At 40.3% G+C, this 19,271-nt stretch overlaps 1 protein-coding gene across 2 annotated transcripts; it reads right to left on the bottom strand.

The window, feature by feature from the left end:
• Positions 1–7,568: 7,568 nt before the first annotated feature.
• On the bottom strand, positions 7,569–10,766 carry LOC311014989 (claudin-18-like; the record flags this gene model as incomplete). Of its 2 annotated transcripts, none has more annotated exons than XM_084011971.1 (5): positions 7,569–7,814; positions 8,327–8,440; positions 8,516–8,651; positions 8,734–8,898; positions 10,547–10,766. In XM_084011971.1, 5 exons carry the CDS (start codon positions 10,764–10,766, stop codon positions 7,673–7,675), a joined length of 777 nt encoding a protein of 258 aa, XP_083868097.1. In that variant the 3' UTR covers positions 7,569–7,672. The 2 variants fall into 2 exon arrangements, with proteins under 2 accessions (XP_083868097.1, XP_083868098.1); XM_084011972.1 differs by lacking the exon at positions 10,547–10,766 and adding an exon at positions 9,818–10,037.
• Positions 10,767–19,271: the final 8,505 nt, after the last annotated feature.

Genomic DNA, 19,271 nt, shown 5'->3' with positions numbered 1-19,271 from the left:
GGGAGAAGTGAACGTGAACACAGATTATGGTCGTCTCTTTCACTATATAATCACCAACTAAATATATAACCATTTTTTACACATGCAATATACCTCCCGAACATTCTCACTCTGAAATAGCATTTCTAGACGGACAAATCCGGAAGAAATCAACTTTGTTCGAGGCCTTTTGCTGTCGCCGCGACACACTCTCGCGAGATCTGGCAACTGACGTTCGTTGCCATTGAAAGATACAGGCTGTCAACGGCAGTGGCACAAACTAGTTGCTTTTTGTGATGCTTCATATTAGCTGTTCGATATGTAATGTTGGTAAAATAAAATATGCATGATCAAATATTACCCAAACACTGGTAGACAGGAAGTGTACACACTTTCAAACCCATGGTGGAGCTTTTAATGCGGCATCTCCACTCTAGAGTATCTTTGGTTCTTCTTCTTCGTCTTTACTGGATCACAAACCAATGTTAAATGTACTTACCGCCACTTACTGTACCAGAGTGTGTGTACCATGGAAAACATAGGGGAAGAAACGGAAAGAAGATTTGAAATAGGTCTAAATATTCTAACATATCCTGAAATATTACTGTATTAGCTGTGTGTTCTGTTTTAAATCGTATTTCCCTTGATCCAACACTGGCTCTCAGCAGTCTTTTTAAGCTCCAGTGCTCCCCTGCCACATTAATCTTATCTCACATCTCCATCTCTATATTTTATTAAAATGCTGAACATGTTCTCAGTCTGCTAGTACGTTACACCACCGACACAGCTTTGAAGGTCTCTTTCTCATTAAACATGGCGTCGTGTGAAACATGCCCAAGCACAGTCTCTGGTGGTTGACATGACACACTTGGACTAAATTACAAGTATAACTGTGGTTCATGGAATTTCAAGTGACAAATGACAGTGTCAAGGAAGATGCAGGCCTTTTTTAGTGGTCTGTGCCATGAGTCGCCCAGGCCATGCATGTCTTTATAAAACAGTAAAGGAACTTGTTATTGTCCCAAGTACGGCAACATAGTGAGATATCTTATCTTATAACAGGACAGCTGATCTAAACCTCAAAGGTCACGGCAAAGACAAAGCAACAGGAAGAAGAGATGCCTTTCTAGGCTACAACTCTGATTACGGCTATGCTAAACCAAATAAGTTGGCTTCCTCATCCACTGTGCAGACGGAAGTGTGTTGAGATATCTAACAACATTGTGATCAGGGAAGAAGATATTTGCAGTGAAACTCAGTTGACAACAGTTTGTAACTCTCTGGCCTTACATACAATGACTTCTAAACCATGTAGTGTTACTTTTTTGTCTGTGAGCTGCTATAAAAATGTAAATAACAAAAAGGTCCCCCAACCATATGCTTCATACATAGATCTATGGCTTCATATCACTCAGTGGATTTCTCGAGCCTGGACCATTTGCAAATTATCCAAGGCAAGAGATGAAGTCTGCAAATAAATAAAGAAATACCAGTTCTCTTGACTTTTGACTAAGAAACTTTGAAATAACACTGTACTACTCCTCTTTTATGTGTATATTGTGACTGATGAGATTGATGTGGCTAAGCGTGATGTGGCGTGTCCTAGTCTCCGCCCACAGCTGCCGGCTTTCACTATTTACCTTCAGGGTCAGTTCTTCCTGCGCTGGAACACATCTGTCTGAGACACTTTAATCCTGTGTCATTTAACTGTCCCTTGCTGCTGCTCAAACCTGATACTCTGCCTAAAAATCACCAATCCAATGCAAATCTGTGTGCAATGCTGTACATTTTGACTCATCTTCTAGTTATATAATCGACTCTATATAAGAAGGGTCACCCCATTACTTTGTGGACTACGGTTTTGAAGCCTCAAGTTAGATCATTTTGGCCATCGACATCTTGGAATTTTTGCTATCAGTGAAGGAAGTGACCATATTTGGACTGTGGAGGAGCGACGGGTGGATCTGATGAACACAAGCAGCAGAACGACAACCTTACTGGATCTGGATCCATCTGGTTTCTGGTGTGAAGTTCTTGGCAAAGTTAGCTTCATGATATAAGTTCAACTTTACAGCTAAGTGTTAAAGTCATCGTATAGCTTATTGTTTTGGTAGCGTGACAGCAACCTATCAATCCCAAAGTAGCCCCGCCCTAAAGCATCCTCTGCTTTATGGTCAGTTTGACTCTAAATGGACCGTAATCTACTAAATTAACATCATGCTGTATTGAAGAAGACTTGAAACAAGAGTAATGTCTATGTATTATATAGGAGTACAAAGATGGTTTCAATTTAAATTTTTTAATAATCTGTTATGGCCCTCGCCCATGTTGTGTTGCTGCTGTGCCTTTCTGTGCTCCTCCTTTCCCCAGGTTCTCCCTGCATGCCTGTCTCCCTGTGGCTGCATGCCTGTCTCCCTGTGGCTGCATCTATAAAGACGAGGTCTTTCCAAGATGGCGCTCTCTTTCTCCCTCCTGGATGGCTGTTGCCACCCAGGCACCCCAGCTTAGTTTTGTTTGGTTGTCTTCTGTTAGCCCTTTTGTTACTTTATGATTGCACACACAGATCCAACACCTCTCACCACACCACATATTACTGACCTAGCTTAAATTTGTGTTCTTTTCATAAATTGATGGTTAATTGAACGGATCGCTGTGTGGTCCTCCCTCCTTAGTTATGCTCCTGAACGAGCTGGGCATAACAATAACTCAAGGTCAACACAAAGTAAAAGTGGGTGATCTGTAAAAATGAGGATAGAGAAAAGAAGAAGCAAAGCATCTGAGATCTGATGTATCTCTTCTGCGAGTTTCTCCTACAGGCTCAACAGACACTAACAGAGCGGTGATGCATGTCTCATCCACTAGGGGGTGCCAGAGATCCAAGGATGAGGCTCTTGTTGGATCTACAACCATAAACCTTACCAAGAAAAGGTGATTTTTAAGAGTAAACTAGAACAAAAATGTACAAAATATTTTTTCAGGGCCAAATGTAAGAGAGTCCAACGTGTTTCTGCAAGTAATACAAATCATGCAGGTGAATCTCTGTTTTTCCACAGCATCTTTCATAATTTAACCCTTACATACTGTTCATATTTTATATCTTCACCGTATCAATGGGTCAATCAAGAATTCCCTTATAATAAGTGTCTATACCAATCTATTTAAAATGTGTATATAGCCTGTCTGGCATCAATTAATGGTTAATGGTTTCAGAGAGCAGGGAGAGTGTATTTTCTTTAGTTTTTTTTACACAGAAAAACCTCTACTATCACACAGTATCATGTCCTGTTTTTCCTGTGTTGGCTTGGGTTCATTGTTTATCAGAGCCTTATGTAATGTGCTCATAAGGATGCCTTGCTTGTGCTTCTTTTGCATATATGAGACAACTGTGGTTACATGGGTGAAAACAAACTGAGAAGAAAATACCTTTGGCAGTAAGTCTTGCTGCCAAAACCTCAGTCAGTGAAAAGACATCTCAGGTACTTTTGATAGTCTTATGGCCCCCCAACACCTCTTTTGACCTCTGTTTTGATCTCAGTTGGCTCAGAATAACTGGATTCCAATTTGTATATTTTTAGATTATTTTGTCACGTTGTGGGTGCTTGAAGGTGCTGATCTCATGTCTGTCCCATATATGTCACTCCTACAACTCCTGTGCTGTTTTACTCTTTCACTGTTTCGAGATTCCCCCAGCACCATTCAAAAAACAGCAGGTGCCGTCTCTGTGGGAACCTGGGCAAATTCTGAAATTCATTGAGTTCGAAAATCATGAGCGTGTTCTATTCCTGCTCTGTGAAAGGTGTCCTGAGATATCTTTTGTTGTTGTATGAATAAATAAGATTGAATTAAAATGTGGTGGGAACACAGTTCCTGTAACATTGTCATGGTCCCCTTTGAACTCTGTCACAACTGTCCCCTAAAAAAAACACACAGACATGGAATATACACTTACACATTTTAAAGATGACCTGAAACTATTTAGGGTTACTTTAGTAAATGTCATCAAATTTCAGGCTAAAAGTATTACATTTAGGGTATTTGTTACTGCTGTCAAATGTTTAAACAGGTCAAATTTGACCCGAACAGCATGTAGGGGTGAAAAGCAGATACAAAATACCAGTACACTGTAATTACATTTATGGGAGACTGGAAAAGGGAATTGACGAAGTGATCGCTACTGTGCACTTCACAGTGCTTCATGCTTATGTTGAAATTTAAATTTCGCTCGGGATCATTAAAGTATTCAGCTATCTGTCATCTATATCTTGCATGACAGGATCCACCATTAAAACCACAGAAAAAAAACGGTATGTTTTGTTGACATAACAGACACATTAGCACAAAGTACATTTCCATAGTAACAACAGGTTTAACTCTCATGTGGTGTTTGGGTCTGTGGGACCCGTTTACAATGTTTGCTCAAAGAAACATGACACAATTAATTATTTTTTCAACCTGAGACTCACTGGCCTTGGCTAATTTTCTGTGAAGAACATATAACAGAACACATTTTCAATGAGTGCCCACTGTGGACCCCCCCCCCCCCCCCCCAGTGTGTGTGTGTGTGTGTGTGTGTGTGTGTGTGTGTGTGTGTGTGTAAACATAGTTTATTTCACTAAAAAAACAAAAATTTCAACCACAAAAACGATTGGCACTTTTATTTATAAATGTGATCTAACAGAGGTAAATGTCAAATATTTCCCATATTAGCTATCTATATTGGTTGTAATTGAGATAAAGTAAAGATCTGTTTTACTTATTTTGTTATGGCTGTATTGATTTTAAGAACTAACTACTATGGTGGGTCCACCAGACCCATGAAACTTGGCTGTGTAACAGAAGTATGAACACCACACGAGGGTTAAGTTTAAGAAACATTATAAATGACTGATGAGGTTGATGAAGAGATTTCAGTAGCAACCATTAAATCCTCTTGTAAGCTTCAGAAGGACGTCTTACTGATGCAGCGCAGGTTGTTATGATCAAATACTTTGAAACAGATCTTCCACAACCTGCGATTTATGAGAAATTATATAAAGAACTTGTGTTACAACAATTCCCAGTCTGCCCTCAGCCCATGAGCCATGCTGGAGATATTAAGAGTGAGTTCACCTCCTCCAGCGTGGCTTTAAAAAAGGTTTGTCCCATTGTCTTCATGCAGAGTCATTACTTTGTTGCAATTTAATTAAAAACAACTAATGACACACTTTAATTGTGATTAAATGTCACCGCCTACTTATTACTTCCATTAACTCTATTATCAAGAAATGTGATTTCATGCGAATCATCTAAACCCTCTTCTTCCCCGTTCCCTGGCAAATCCAGACGGATCCCAGAGGAGGAACCGGGAGGGTTGCCGTGGTTTCACAGACCGGGGCGATGAAACGGGCTCCTACATCAAACATCAGGGAAACCATTTACTTTATTCAATTATTACAAAAAACACCATTTTATTCATCATATGAGGGCTGGAGATAACATTAATAATGAAATAATAATGTTAATAAACTGATGACCACTGTATTGAGTTTACAGTAATAGGGTAAACAAAAACACAATAATCAGTAGGGTTATGTGTTTTTTGTTTGTAGACTTTAATAACAGGATACTGACAAAGATATTTTCCGTAACTTTAGTCTGTCCTGCATTTCTTTCATGTGTAAAACTTTTCCTCTAATTTAAAATGTGCCGTTCTTAATAGTTTCTGTTCGATTCTTTAATTACATTCTGAAACAGTCAGTATTTGCATGTCTTAGCTATATTATGTATGTTTTCAAAGTTGTAACTATGGAATTGTAATCAAACCTATGAAATCATATAACATAATCAATATTACAGTCTTATGAAGGCAGATTTCAGTCTGAGGTTACTGCTCTTCATAAAGCTCCAGCTCAGAGGCCTCAAACAAACTCTCCAATCCGACTTTGTAAAGTGTGAAAATTGCAGCAAAGCTATTTATTACATTAATGCCATACATTTTTTAATTGTTGGATTGTGTGTGAATTTCACATTGGTTGGTTTACTACAGCGGTATGAACCCAAAATAAACAATTTTGTTAATTGCAATAAACGGATAAAAAAGGATGCTGAAATAATTACATAATGAAGACAAAAATGCAACAAGCAAACATTTAAAACTTGTTTTTGGAGTAGAAAAGAAAAAAGGGTTTGGATCGAGACAATAATAACACTGCAGCTGCTCCATCAACACTAAAAATCAAGTAATCTAAACATAAATCTGGCAGCGACCTTGTTGTTTGTACCATAGAGTCTCCTATATTTTACACATCGTTTGGTTGGGTCTCTGTACTAAAGTGAGGTTCTATCGTAGACCTCTGGGAGACCACAGACCGCTACCATGTGTTTTGTCATTTCTGATTCGGTGTTGACAGAAAGAGAATCTCAACGCTGATACGCTTTTGCGTCATGTGAATAGGTGAATTAGGCACCTCAATGCCGGAGCACGAACTGGCACCACAGACGTCATGTCTTCCCCTCAAAAGGGAGATCGGGGTCACAAAAGAAAAGACAGAAAGGAAGCAAACTGAGGGACAACAACTAACTTGGAGTATTGACATAATTTAAACAATATCACAAATGAATCAGCATACCTACAATGTCATATGACATTATATCTTTGAAATGAATAAAATACAAAGCCTCACATCATGAGACACATGGACCTTAGTGTCAGAGAGGAGCAGCAGGTCTCCTCATGTTACTGAGGATGTGAGACACGTGAGCATCACTTGAACTTTAAACTGAAAGGAGCTTAACAACACTAACATCCAGTAGCCTGTGTTATTGTATGTTGGGCTATAAGCAGGTTGAGAGGCTGCATGTAGCTCGTTCAAATTAGTATTAGTAAATTGGCATTATTAAAAATAAATAAATGTTCGCTCATCAAGACTTTAGTAATGTGTACATTAGACTTAGTCTAATTAAACGCATCAGCTTTTTAAAAAGTAACACAACTGATAAAAGCAACATTTTTATTGGGCCATAAGATATATGAAAATTACCAGAAAAATACACATTTGTTTTATTTATATTTACACATGGAGACATAAGCTTGTATCCGATCAAGCTAGCTAACCTAGCCAATGTTATGTTGTTTCATTTAAGCTAACAGTATCAGCATAATGTTTTATAATTTGAGCTCTGCTGGGTAAACCTTTGGGAAAATAAATTCCCCAAACGTTTTCATCATAATTAAACAACATTTTTTTTAACATAAATTGTCAGAAATCAACTTTTATTATCACCTATTTTCCTCTCCAGTTTAAACGGGTGCTATTTACAAGCTAATGTTCCTTTTATTGTTACAGCTACACCCGGGAGTTACTGGATGTTAATATTTATAATAACTCATCTCATAGCATATTGTTTTGTGTGTCTATTTTGTGTGTGTTTATGTTTGAATACGCCAAAATAGGAATCACACTTTTCTAATTTTTATTTCACACAAAAATATCAAAACACAAATCACAAAACAGCATTTGAATGTTAAGATTATTTGATGTTATTAAAAAAATAATACAAAAACAGCATGAATGTTTAGCAGTTCAGACAAATGAAAGGAGAGAGAAATAAAAACATAACCACGCTTTGGGCCAAAACAAAAGACCAACATCACGATGCAGCAGCAGCAGAACATAACAGGTAGGTGGGAGGTTTCTGTGAGGGTCAACTGATTCTACACGTAGTCAAATCTCTGGTTGGACTGCCTGCCCTCCATACTCTGGGCCTTGTAGGAGTCATTGTAGGCTGGATGGGGTCTGGGCTCCGACTTGTAGGCGGTGTGGTGGGAGGCGGCCTTGTAGGCCATCCCGTCATACCTGAAGAAGAGCAGCACATTCTTTTAAATGAAGCAGAGAGAGTCAGGTCTGACATCTTCTCTAGCTGCTGGAGAATATTAAAATAACAAACATATGTACAAGGAATATTGTGACCAAGAGAAGAATTTAAGGACTTCCATGTATTGTTTTGCAAGCAGCCTCGTAAGCATTTGCATTTGCTTTATATATGCAGAGGAACAAAAACATACACACCAAATGACTTGCATTTACATTTTCGCTGAGTACGTATCCTTAACTTTCAAAGGAACACATTTTTTATCATTATTGCCCCACAGCATACCAGAAAACATCTAGAGGTGCTTTTTGTTGTTGTTCAGCTTTGTCAGAAGCCCAGACTTCATTTGACAGCAGCCGACATACAATCGGCACGATTTTGCACGTAGCAGCTGTTTCCTAGACGTTTCTGTTGGATCTCTCCTGCATTTAGCAGCGTACTCATCCCCCCCCAGCTCTGTTAAAGGTTAGAAAAGGTCACGGATGATGGAACGCACCGTTGCTTATTATCCGGAGACATACTGCGGCAGGCCAGACACATCATAATGCCTCCGATGAACAGGATGGCTCCGCCGATCCAGCCCACGAAAAGAGCGGGGCCAAAAGTGTACCTGAAAGAAAACCGCGGTCAGTAAAACATAAAGCGCTGCAGCAGCAGATAAAACATCATCTTCATTGGACTTCACCTTGGAGTCAGAGATCCTGTGAGCCCGCCGAGACCCCCTCCTCCAAACTGCTGGCTGATCTCGCTGAACGCTGTGAAGCGGAAACTTTGCACAATCAGGTTAGCGAAGGCCGACACGCCGGCGATGCCGCAGACGCCTGCACATGGAGAGCACATGATGGGATTAGACGAGGGGTTGGGCTGTAATAACGGAAGAAGACATCGCGAACGTCATCGCACCTGCAAGAACAAACATGATCCCAGACGTCAGGGTCATCGTGGCTTTGATGCTGTCCTCCATGTTCCCCATTTTCAAGCACTTCATTGAAAAGATGGCGATCAGGCAGCCGATGGCACCGAGGATGATGCCGACGATCATCAAGGCCCTCACGGCTTGGAGCAGAGCTGGGAGATTTGGAGACGAAACGTTTTTGTTGTATTGTTGTCTCATAAAATTTGAACGCTGTCAAAGTAGAGTAATGCAAATATACAAGTACTATACACATTTGTGGTACTCTGCTGCGTTTCAGAGGAAACTATCCTTACTTTTAGGATATAAACTATTGAACTAATAAAATGATAATCCTTTATATGAAATCTCATAATAGAACTGTTCTTTTCTTACTGTAAGTATTTTTATCTGCTAATTCTCTACTTGTAACAAAGTATTTTGACACTGTGCTACTTTTACTACTAGATTTTACACATTAGAAATGACATCATTAACATTTTCAGGTATTCCACTAAAGATATAATCTGATTTACAAGAAACAAGCGTCATTTCATTTTAAAAAATCACCTCTGATATGAAAGCAAATGTTAATCTTAAATAAAAAGTAAATTAAGAAAGACTAAATACAGGTGCCCCCCCCCAGCAGGAGCAGCGATATATAAAAACCCATAAATCAAGGCACCATGTAGTCAAACACATTGACCCAAATGCCATCTTTCAATGGCCTGAAATATTCTACCTGTATTATTCTAGATTTAAGCCTTTAAGACCTTATGTACAATATGCTCTACACTACATTCAGCCGTTAAGTACAGAGTGTGGAAATGTACTTTACATTGTGTGACACCGCCGGTAAAGCTTGTGCTTGCTCAGCTAAGCTTTGGATGTCTCATCAAATTTCCATTTGATTCCGGAGAGACACCATCTTTTCTGCAGTCCGCTGCATTTTTATGCAGCAGGGAAGTGGAGAAAATCTGCCCTAAAACCTCCCTGAATATTCTAAAGTACTTTCCGGGGTCCTTTTGGAAAATGTTCTCCTTAATCCGACATGTGGAGAAACATTCGATAAACGTCTTTTTTTCTCTCTCTTACCTGGCAGCCCCAGGATGGTAAAGTACGGCCGGCACTGCGTTGTGCCGTACGCCGTCCCGACACACGAGTTCCACAAGCCCGCATATGTGAAAAAGTTGGTCACGACCGTGAACGACCGGTCCTGCAAGCTCCACATGTCCATCGCCGTCGCAGCTGATATCAAGAACTGGCCCAACGCCGACAACATGAACCCTATCAACTGAATCATCGAGGCCGCCATTTTAGATGTCCCGCTCAAACAAAAGCAACCGCCAAGTTCACGCAGTCATGAAATGGCAAAGCTGAGCTGCTGCTTATCTTTATGTACGCGTTGACAAGGAACCGCTCTTATCACGTTTACCTCGTTTTTTTCATGAGTTTCGGGAAACGGTGGCGATGACGATGTCCACCCCTCATTACCGAAGGGCGTGGTTTGACCTTTCATCATTATTTCCCCATCATTCTAAGGAAACGCTGAACTGAAATGGTTGGATGTATTATTCATTATTTACCAATGACATCTCAACGGCTTATTCAAACTTCCCCCAACAATGAACCAATATTCTAGTTTAACGCAAATACGTAACAGCCTAATGGACCATATTGACCTGATACTTCGTAGTTACACTTTCCTACTTTTCGATTTTCTGCTGTCAACCAACAAAACGTGACATTTTAGTTATTATTAATGGTGTTTGTTGTTTTTCGTCCATGTTCCCTCCGTGCTGCTCAGGACTAATCGAAGCGTACCTGGCAGTCCCAGAATGGTGTAGTACGGTCGGCACTCGGTGAAGCCGGAGCTCTGCCGGACGCACGAGTTCCACAGGCCCGAGTACGTGAACACGGCCGTCACGAGGTTGTCGAGGAGGTCCTGCGTGGCCCACTGGTCCATCCCTGTCGCCGCGATGATTCCTGCCAGCCCGAGCAAACTCAGAATGAAGCCCATCACCTGACAGAGAGTGGCCACCATGGTGCTGTCTTTGAAAAAGAAATAGGTTGCACTGAATTCAGGAGCTGACGGCTTTTCCTCGGCTCTGCGGCTGTGTGTTTGAATATGATATCGGCGGGTGTGAAGTCAAGGAGGACTTCACCAATGACCCTGTTTGTTTGCACACGGCCCAGCATGTACAGAAGGAGTTGGGTGGAGCGTATTAGGCCCATATGATTAATGTGGCGTGTTAACTGGTCAGTAAAGGGTGAACATGATGTGCTTTTCTAATTATGCAGAGTCACTTCAGTGTTTTTTATGCAACAGGTGTTTGTCAAACACCTGCACAGCTGCTGCTTATGTTTTAAAGGCAGCCTACTTATGTATTACTGCTTTAAATGCCAAATGTTGTTGGTAGAAGCTGTTATGAATTCAAACCATCGAGCGTAAAAAGGCCCAAAGAACCTTTTTCCTCAATCACAAGAGATCACAACAGAGAAGAAATAAAAATGTGTTTGATGGTCTGTGTTTGGTTTGAGTCCGTTTGAAAAATCAGGTGTCACATACGCCAACGCAGTCAATCAGGATTCAGCAATGTTTGAAAAATAAAATCACCTCTGATATGAATGCAAATGTTAATCTTAGATAAAAAGTAAATTAAGAAAGACTAAAAAAATGTGATGACCCTTTCGTGTTCTCGATGATGAAGCAGTTTAAAAGCTGAATTTTGTGCTCTTGTTGTGCTTACTTGTTTAGCCTGGTTCTGTGTGTGAATGGAACAAAGTCCAGCATCTATAACGCTTATATACATCTAATCCGTTACAGCAGCACAGAACCGTGAGTGCAGAAACTATCAGAACTATTTTTGTGGTGATTTAATAAATGAGCGTATGTGAACGTTAGAAGTGCTGAAAGGGGTTTTTTGTTCCCTTCTTACAGAACCTGGCTAGCTGTTTCCCTGCGTCTCCAGTCTTTGTGCTAAGCTAAGCTAACCACCTGGTATTTATCTGACAGGAATGATATCTTTCACATATGACCTCATTTAACTCTCCACCAGAAAGTGAATAAGCATATTTTTCAAAATGCCATACTATTTCATAAAATAACATATTTGTTTTTGTTAACTTTTCCCTTAATTGTTGTTTATTTAGTCGTGAATATTTAGAGAAATCCGTTTAAAGAGATTTTCTTGCCTGAACTTTTGCTGCTGTTCATAATTCATTGTCAACTGACATTCAACATTCGGTCTCATTGCTTGAGTCCTAATGATGGAGGACAACAATGAGTAAACAGCAGGCAGACATGTAAATATTTTATCTCATTTAAAGCTGTTTTTTTCTGTCTGTCTACTGATCCAGAATATGAAAATGTATAGAATCACCCTGAAATAAGGCTTTGATTTGAGCTTGACACTATAAAAACATCTGCTTGCATTAACTCAGGTTTGTTTATGCCTCTTGTTGTCATAAGGTTTGTTTAGAATATGTTATTTTCATCATTGTTATGAACAAACGTGAAGGTTAAACTAAATCATTTTTAGATTTTCAGGTTATTCTCCTGTATGTCTCGGTGGGGCTGAAGCGATACTAGATGACACTGTTGTTGGGCTGGGTGCTCTGTATCGTTGTGGCACCGGCAGCCAGTCAGGCAAAAGTAAATACTGATATGATTGTAGTGAACTGAAACCGATTTGCCTGTGACCGATACGTCGAGGAGGACTTGAAACACCAGGACTGACTCGAAACTTGGCTGAGGCCTTGTTTCCCTTTTAAACACAGCCTGTATTATTATACTACTTAGTCAAATTTCTCAGGAACTGTTTACTGGCCCCGTTTACATGTTTTATTTAAACATGAACAGTAACAATACTGTGACTGTTAATTAAGACGAAAACCTATCTTTATTTCCTCTTAATGATGCTGGTTAAAAAAACATCGTCAGACACCAACAATTCACTTTTGAACTTTTTCATTCAATGTTAAAGATGGCTATTATTATTATAAATGATTACCGTACTTTATTTTAAATAATCAATCATGAGCCAAAGACAAGTTGCAAATAAGGTCAAATAAACATGTCTCAAGGGAGACAGGTAGCAGAGTAAATGAAAGGCTTGTGAAAGTAGACCCACCCAGGGAAGCACACACTTAGCGACCTGATTTGATCACTGCCAATAGAAATACCAGTAGCATGCAGCGCTAATGATTTTTGCTGTCTGCTGTGCAAAGCCATTCGTCCCCCAGCAGGCTGAACCTTAAGCAAACAACTTTTCCAGCATCTGTAGGAGCCATTGTTTGCTTACCATGAGTTGCCCTTACAAACACACATGAAACAGGAAGCGGTGCGACACACGTAGCTATTTAGGCACAAGATGTGTTCACTATGAAGGTGTTGGTTTTTTGCTGTAATTAAACTCAAAATCTTCACCCAAATGTTGGGTAAACCAGCAGAACTACTTTTTATGACTGAAATTCTCAGGCTGAATTTGAGAGAAATGTTTACAAATGTATAAGATGTGCGAGGGAATATTTCCTGTAGATTTTTTCACACTGGGTCAACATTAAACATCATACAGCCGAGCTCCAGTGAAACGTTGGAACGAGCCGACACAATGCATGAAGATGATATGGTCATTTTAACAATCTTTACTGTATATTCATTGCTTTTTTTGTGTCCACATGGCCGCAGCCATCTTATAAAATGACCAGCCCATTCTCATTCCACGGGTGTCAAATACCAACGCTCTGTCTCGCCCCTCGGCGCCTAATGGTGACACTTAATCCTAAAAAGTCGTTTTGTTGCCTAAACCGAAGGAAGCGTTTTTTACAACGTGAGTATTGTGTTGGAAAGTGACGCCAGGGGATCTGACAACGTGTTGAAATTACAAATCAAACATGTAAGAAAACAGATGAAATTTCAAGCAGAGCGTTTTTAGTTGTGCTCGTCTCTACCCGGCGAATGTAAGTCCAACGTTCACTCTCCTTTCAACTCCGCTTGGGTCTCCTTCAGCTCCCGAGGGAAATGTATGTGACACCTCGACAGACTGTGTCACATGACCGGTGGGGTTATCCTGGCTAGCATGCCTGCTAGCAAGCTAAACTGTTAGCAAAGGTGTTCAGACAGGAAGAGAAGAAGAATCTTCATCCTCATCATTTGTGATAAACTGACTGGATGTTTGTATTTATTCTTCCTCCACAGCTAGCTAGCAACACTTGCTTGATCATTTGCAGTGTGTGAGAGTGAGAGAGAGAGAGAGAGTGTGTGTGTGTGTGTGTGTGTGTGTGTGTGTGTGTGTCAGCCCCAGGCCAATTTGAGTCTAATTGTAGTTTTCCAATGACTTAAAATTTGTTTTGCGTTCAGTTTGAACGTTTTTTTTTAATCAACAGATGTTACAATGGATACATTTCAGAAGACTGGGCGTTATTTGTTGTCTATGGCAGTGAGTTGTGTCCTCTTCATTATCTCATTTCTTCAGCAGACACTGAACAGAGCTGCTGGATGTGTGTGTTTTTTTTTGCTGCACCACATGTTCAAGAATTTAAGGGGAAATTGACAAAAGAACAAAAATATCTTATATTGATGAGAATGTTTAGTTCTTTAGATATCACAAAACTTAAGCTTTTTTCCTCACAATTATCGTTTTAGCATATATCTAGAAAAAACATGGCAGTTTACAACCATATTTTGGTTTGGAACAAGATGGTGGACGGACCAACATGGAGCCGGCAGTAGTGCTATAGAGCTTTAAAGCTGATTCAGTGGAAACAGTTCAAACTTGAACTGGAGTCCTCCCTGATCAGCCCCACAGACAGCATGTCATATAGCAGGGCGGGTAGCATAATCTGCTGTCATTTTCTCTGACTTTGTTAAAAAAAAAAAAAAAAAAGTAAAAGTTTGGGTGACAGACCTTGAAAGAAAATGTCCACACCAACTTCTGTTTTGAACTCCAGTCCAGAGCTCCATTATTTCTCAGGCTATAAGAAAACACTGAAGAGAATGTACTGAAATGATGAAAGGCTGCCTCGGAAAAATGGTGGGAAAATGGCCCATTTACTTTCTTCCACCTTTTGGGTTTCTAAATGGACTTTTATTCAGTAATCAGTGCACTGCTGCCTGGTGGACACTAGAGGGCAGAGTGAGCGCAGACAACCGGGCAGCTGTCTCAGCAGGGCGCAGACTTGCTGGGAGTGTGATAAGACATCCTGGAGTGTATATGCTGCTTCTCTCAGGGCATCAGGAACTTCTACTAAATATGAGCAGGTCAGCAGGACAATCAGGAGTTCAGTCCATATTTCCTTCTGCGCATTCGGGTGCATGTGAGAGAAATCAGTAGGAATGAACGCCGTTCGAACATTTAGTTAATAAAACGAACAACACAAAAGCAGGATTAATGTGAGCCAGAAGGCAGACCAAGTGATCTCGTTGTGCTAAATGAGTTCCAGCTCTCACCCACTTCAAACAATGAACGCTACCTGGGCAGCTGGGGAGACGAACCCCCCCCCCCCCACACACACACACACACACAAATCTGTTACATATGAAGAATGAGAGAAAACTTCAAAAATCCCTGAGCAATTAACCAATCACAGTCCAGCAGGACAGTGTGACAGAGTGCACACATCATTGGTCGACAGGCTCGCATCCGTTATGCTTTCAGTGGGGCGAGATCTAAATTAGAGAGCCAATTAACTCTGCTAATAGCTCTCTCCTATTTAATCTGGAAGACAATGGGGATTGAAGAAGAAGCTTTTACAATATCCTCTTTCTGCCACGATTCTGAGGGTCTGCGTTTGCCTCCTTGTTTTCACTTCAATTAGCCCAGTGCTTTCTATGATTAAGTACCTATAATTATTTTTCAATTAAGGCTTTGATCTGGTGTGTACTGTATACAGCTCCTCGGCGCGCCTGGAAGAATGAGGATGAAACAGTAAATTTGTTCCCTTCTGTGTTGTGTTGATGAGGGTGCAAGTGAGATTAAGCTTGCAGAGCTGCTGGGAGAGCAGCTGCAGCCGCAGAACTTGGTCAAACACTGACGAGATTTTTTACTCTTTCCGGCTTCAAACTTTCTTTTATTTTCTTAGTTTGGTCTGCAATAACAGAGCTCCTAATGTTCAATGCATCTGACGTTGTTCAAAGGATGAAACTATTGTGACCCGACTTAAGATTATTTCCATAACTATCCTGTTTTTTTGTTAATGCATTTCTAATATGATCAACCATCATAATTTGACACAATTTGCAAGCCAGAAAGCATTTTAAAATCAATGTGAAACGACCAAAGTTAATTTTTTTTTATTCATTTGCAAATGTATGTCTATTTATACTGTATATATATATATATATATATATATATATTTCAAATTCATCAAATAGATTTTAAGCATATGATTGCTTGCAGTTACTTTACCTATATTTTATTTCTAACGTGTGTGTGTGTGTGTGTGTGTGTGTGTTGACCTGGTTGGCACGCTGCTGCACCAACCTGCAGGTATAAATAAAGTTGCACTCAATCAAACTGAATTGAGTTGAATTGACATCCATCAGTTTTTTTGTATGTAATATTTTTAAAGGTACAAGAGTAGAAGTATTAAAAAAATATACATTAAAAAAGAATTGTACTTCAGTGCAGTAACTGCATTTTTAACAGGGGGGCCAGACGTGTTTTGTTTCATTACTTCAGCACCACAGACAGCGCCATGAATTGATCAATACACAGCACTACGACAGTTTAAGAGTCAGGGATTCTAAGTTGCACAATACCTCAGTGAGATAAAGAATCTATGAGTCAGGCAGACTAACTAACATATTCAACTAAACTCAAATTTTGTACTCTCACACTTCCCTAAAGCACCACAGTGCACTCTTGGGTGATGTGCCGAGGCAGAGGTAAAGATCAATCCTCAAAACAAAGCTAAACGCACCAGTAAAACAAGCAGAAGTGCTTGATCCTCTCAACCACATCGTGGTACTTTACAGGCTATTATAATTCCTCTGTTTACCTACATGACCTGGAACGTAGATCAAAAGCACAGTGATGTGCAGGGTAAGATGACAGTCTGGGTTAATTATCTATAAAGCTGCAAGGATTAAAGGAATTGGAAATAAAAATACAACCCAGAGGATGGTGGAGAGGTAAAATATGCCTTTTAAGGTGAAGGCCTTAAAAGGCCTATTATAAGTTTTCAACAAAAAAAGTTCCTTTCGTTTGTAAGCATGTCAGAGTCTTTTTCTTTTATATTTAAGAATACTTCCTGTATGTGAAACTTGGACTCTCCTAGCAAGCGGAGGGTGGGAAACAGAAATCCACTGAGAGGCCAGTAATTAACTCCTTTACTGTAATTAAAACACTGGAGTCTCTTAAGGGTGTCAGGCTCCTAATGAGTTGTGACATTTTAGAGGCTCCGTGTACCCAAAACTGTACTGTCACTGTGCGTTACCTTTCCTCACACAGTTCTGCTCGGCACCGAGGAAGTGTTCACAGCTGGGCGAGGAAGAAGAAGAAAATACAAGGAGGGAGGAAGAAAGAGGGAGATGGGACGCTTTCATTGCCCTGGAAGGGTAGAGAGAGGAGGGAATAATGAAATATCAGGGCTTTGTGAAAAATAGAAAAATAAAAAAAGGGGGGGGGGGGGGGGTGCAGGTAGGGGTGCGGTTGGGAGGAAGGGTAGGGGTGGGAGGGGGTTAGGAATTGTGTCTGAAACATTTTGTATGACCTCCTCCCTCGCCCATCCATCAGGCAGGCCGGCTCATTATTCTAACTAGCCAGTTCTTTTCTTCTGTTGTGGGACGCCATCAGCTGCAATCTGCATGCCAATTATCGGCCAGACCCCCTGATACCCCTGCATGGAAAATGATCTGTCAAGGAAAAAAAAAAAGGAAACGAAAAAGCGAGAAGGCTTGTGCACTGTAGCCCCAATCTCTCCACCCCCCCACCCCCCTCTTCCCATCTCCCCCCTTTTACACTCTATTCCTCTCTCTCCGCTTTCCTGTACAGCAGTGACAGGGCTTCGTAGAAAATTAATCTATGGAAAGAGAAGAAAAAAATTATAAATGTAGCTATTCTCCCACTCCGGCCGCTCAGTTCTCTGGGCTCCGGAGGGCAGGGGAAGTGGAGTTTGTGATAATTGCCAAGGAGAGGGGGGCGATAACAAAGGGACACTCTTCCCCTGAATGTTACACTAAGGGCAAGAGGAGCGGTCATGAAGCAACCATCATGCTTTTGACGCTCCCAGGTATGCTCCCTTTTTTCCTTTCATTCCCATCTATTTCACCATCAAATTACAGATGAGATGAGCTGCCATTTCTGATCACACTCTTGATCTCTTAACTGTGCCGGATCGGCAGCATGAGGAATAAAGAAATGTGATGTCAGCGGGCCATCTGGTAATCGCTATAACCACATGAACTACGCCCGATCAGCATAAACAAAGCCTGAATACATTTAAAAGTTACAATTGACCATTCGCTCTTGGTTACGGTTGCTAAGCCTGTCAAGCTTCCTCAGTATTCCACAATTTGCAGTGATAATGGTATTACTTAAAAAAATTGTAATGTTCAAACACGAGGTCCTTAATTCAGATAGAGGTGTGCGAAAGCAGGCTTCTCACAGCTATAGTTAGCTATAGCTAAACGGGAGTTGGTTGGTCTCTTTAATGTTCCCAACTGACTCACTTCAAAAACCTAAACAAGGGTCACAGTGAGCCTCCACTCATGTTACGACATTTATTTGGTGTCTTAACATAAAAGTTAATCCGACCTTTGAAAAAGAAACTTCTCAGATATTACCAGGCAGCAACCTCTGGTTCTGAAAAGTGAAACCAAATCTGAAGTGCCTTAAATTCACCCTCTCTTCTGGCCATCAGGGGGCGACTCCTCTGATTGTCCCATTTACAGTTAAATCAGGTCGCTACCACGGCGTATACTGTGGCCTCGCTACTGTTGCAATGCAATAAGCTACTAAGATGACTTCAACAACTAACTGTATATTTGACCTTGAATTGTTAAGCTCACTTTGTTAACAGCTTCACCCCAGAAGTTGTAACTGTAGTCTGGGCTGGGAGGATTGGGGATCCTCCCGCAATACATTCTGAAGATTTTTGCCTTGCTATTTCCAATTATTTTGGACCACTGTTAATTCTCAGGTCAAATAATTTGATAGGCCTATAGTTAATCATTTTTATGATTTACACATGTCATAGCCTTCATCTAAATTATTTTTGCAATGTTTGCCCTGTGAAATCCTATTCTTTTAATCAAAACAGCAGTTAAAATACAAAACATTAAATAATGTTTAATTCATTATATATTTTCACAAATTAAGTTTTTACGATGAACAGTTATAATTTGTCCCATAAAAAGGAGCTTGCTGATGATAATAATTATAATTACGATAAAAGCCTCTATTAGCTGCCCATTTCCCACTTCTCAGTGCTCTGACACACCTGAACCAGCTGTTGTTCAGAGTTGCATCAGGCGTGTTCACAAAATAACACGATGACTATGTTATTAACTTCTATTGTTGGGTTATTGATTTAGGGCCAATAAACT

The sequence above is a fragment of the Eutrigla gurnardus genome (genome assembly GCF_963514095.1).
Source record: "Eutrigla gurnardus genome assembly, chromosome: 6".
Taxonomy (NCBI): Eukaryota; Metazoa; Chordata; class Actinopteri; order Perciformes; family Triglidae; genus Eutrigla; species Eutrigla gurnardus.
This window is presented reverse-complemented; position numbering and strand designations above follow the sequence as displayed.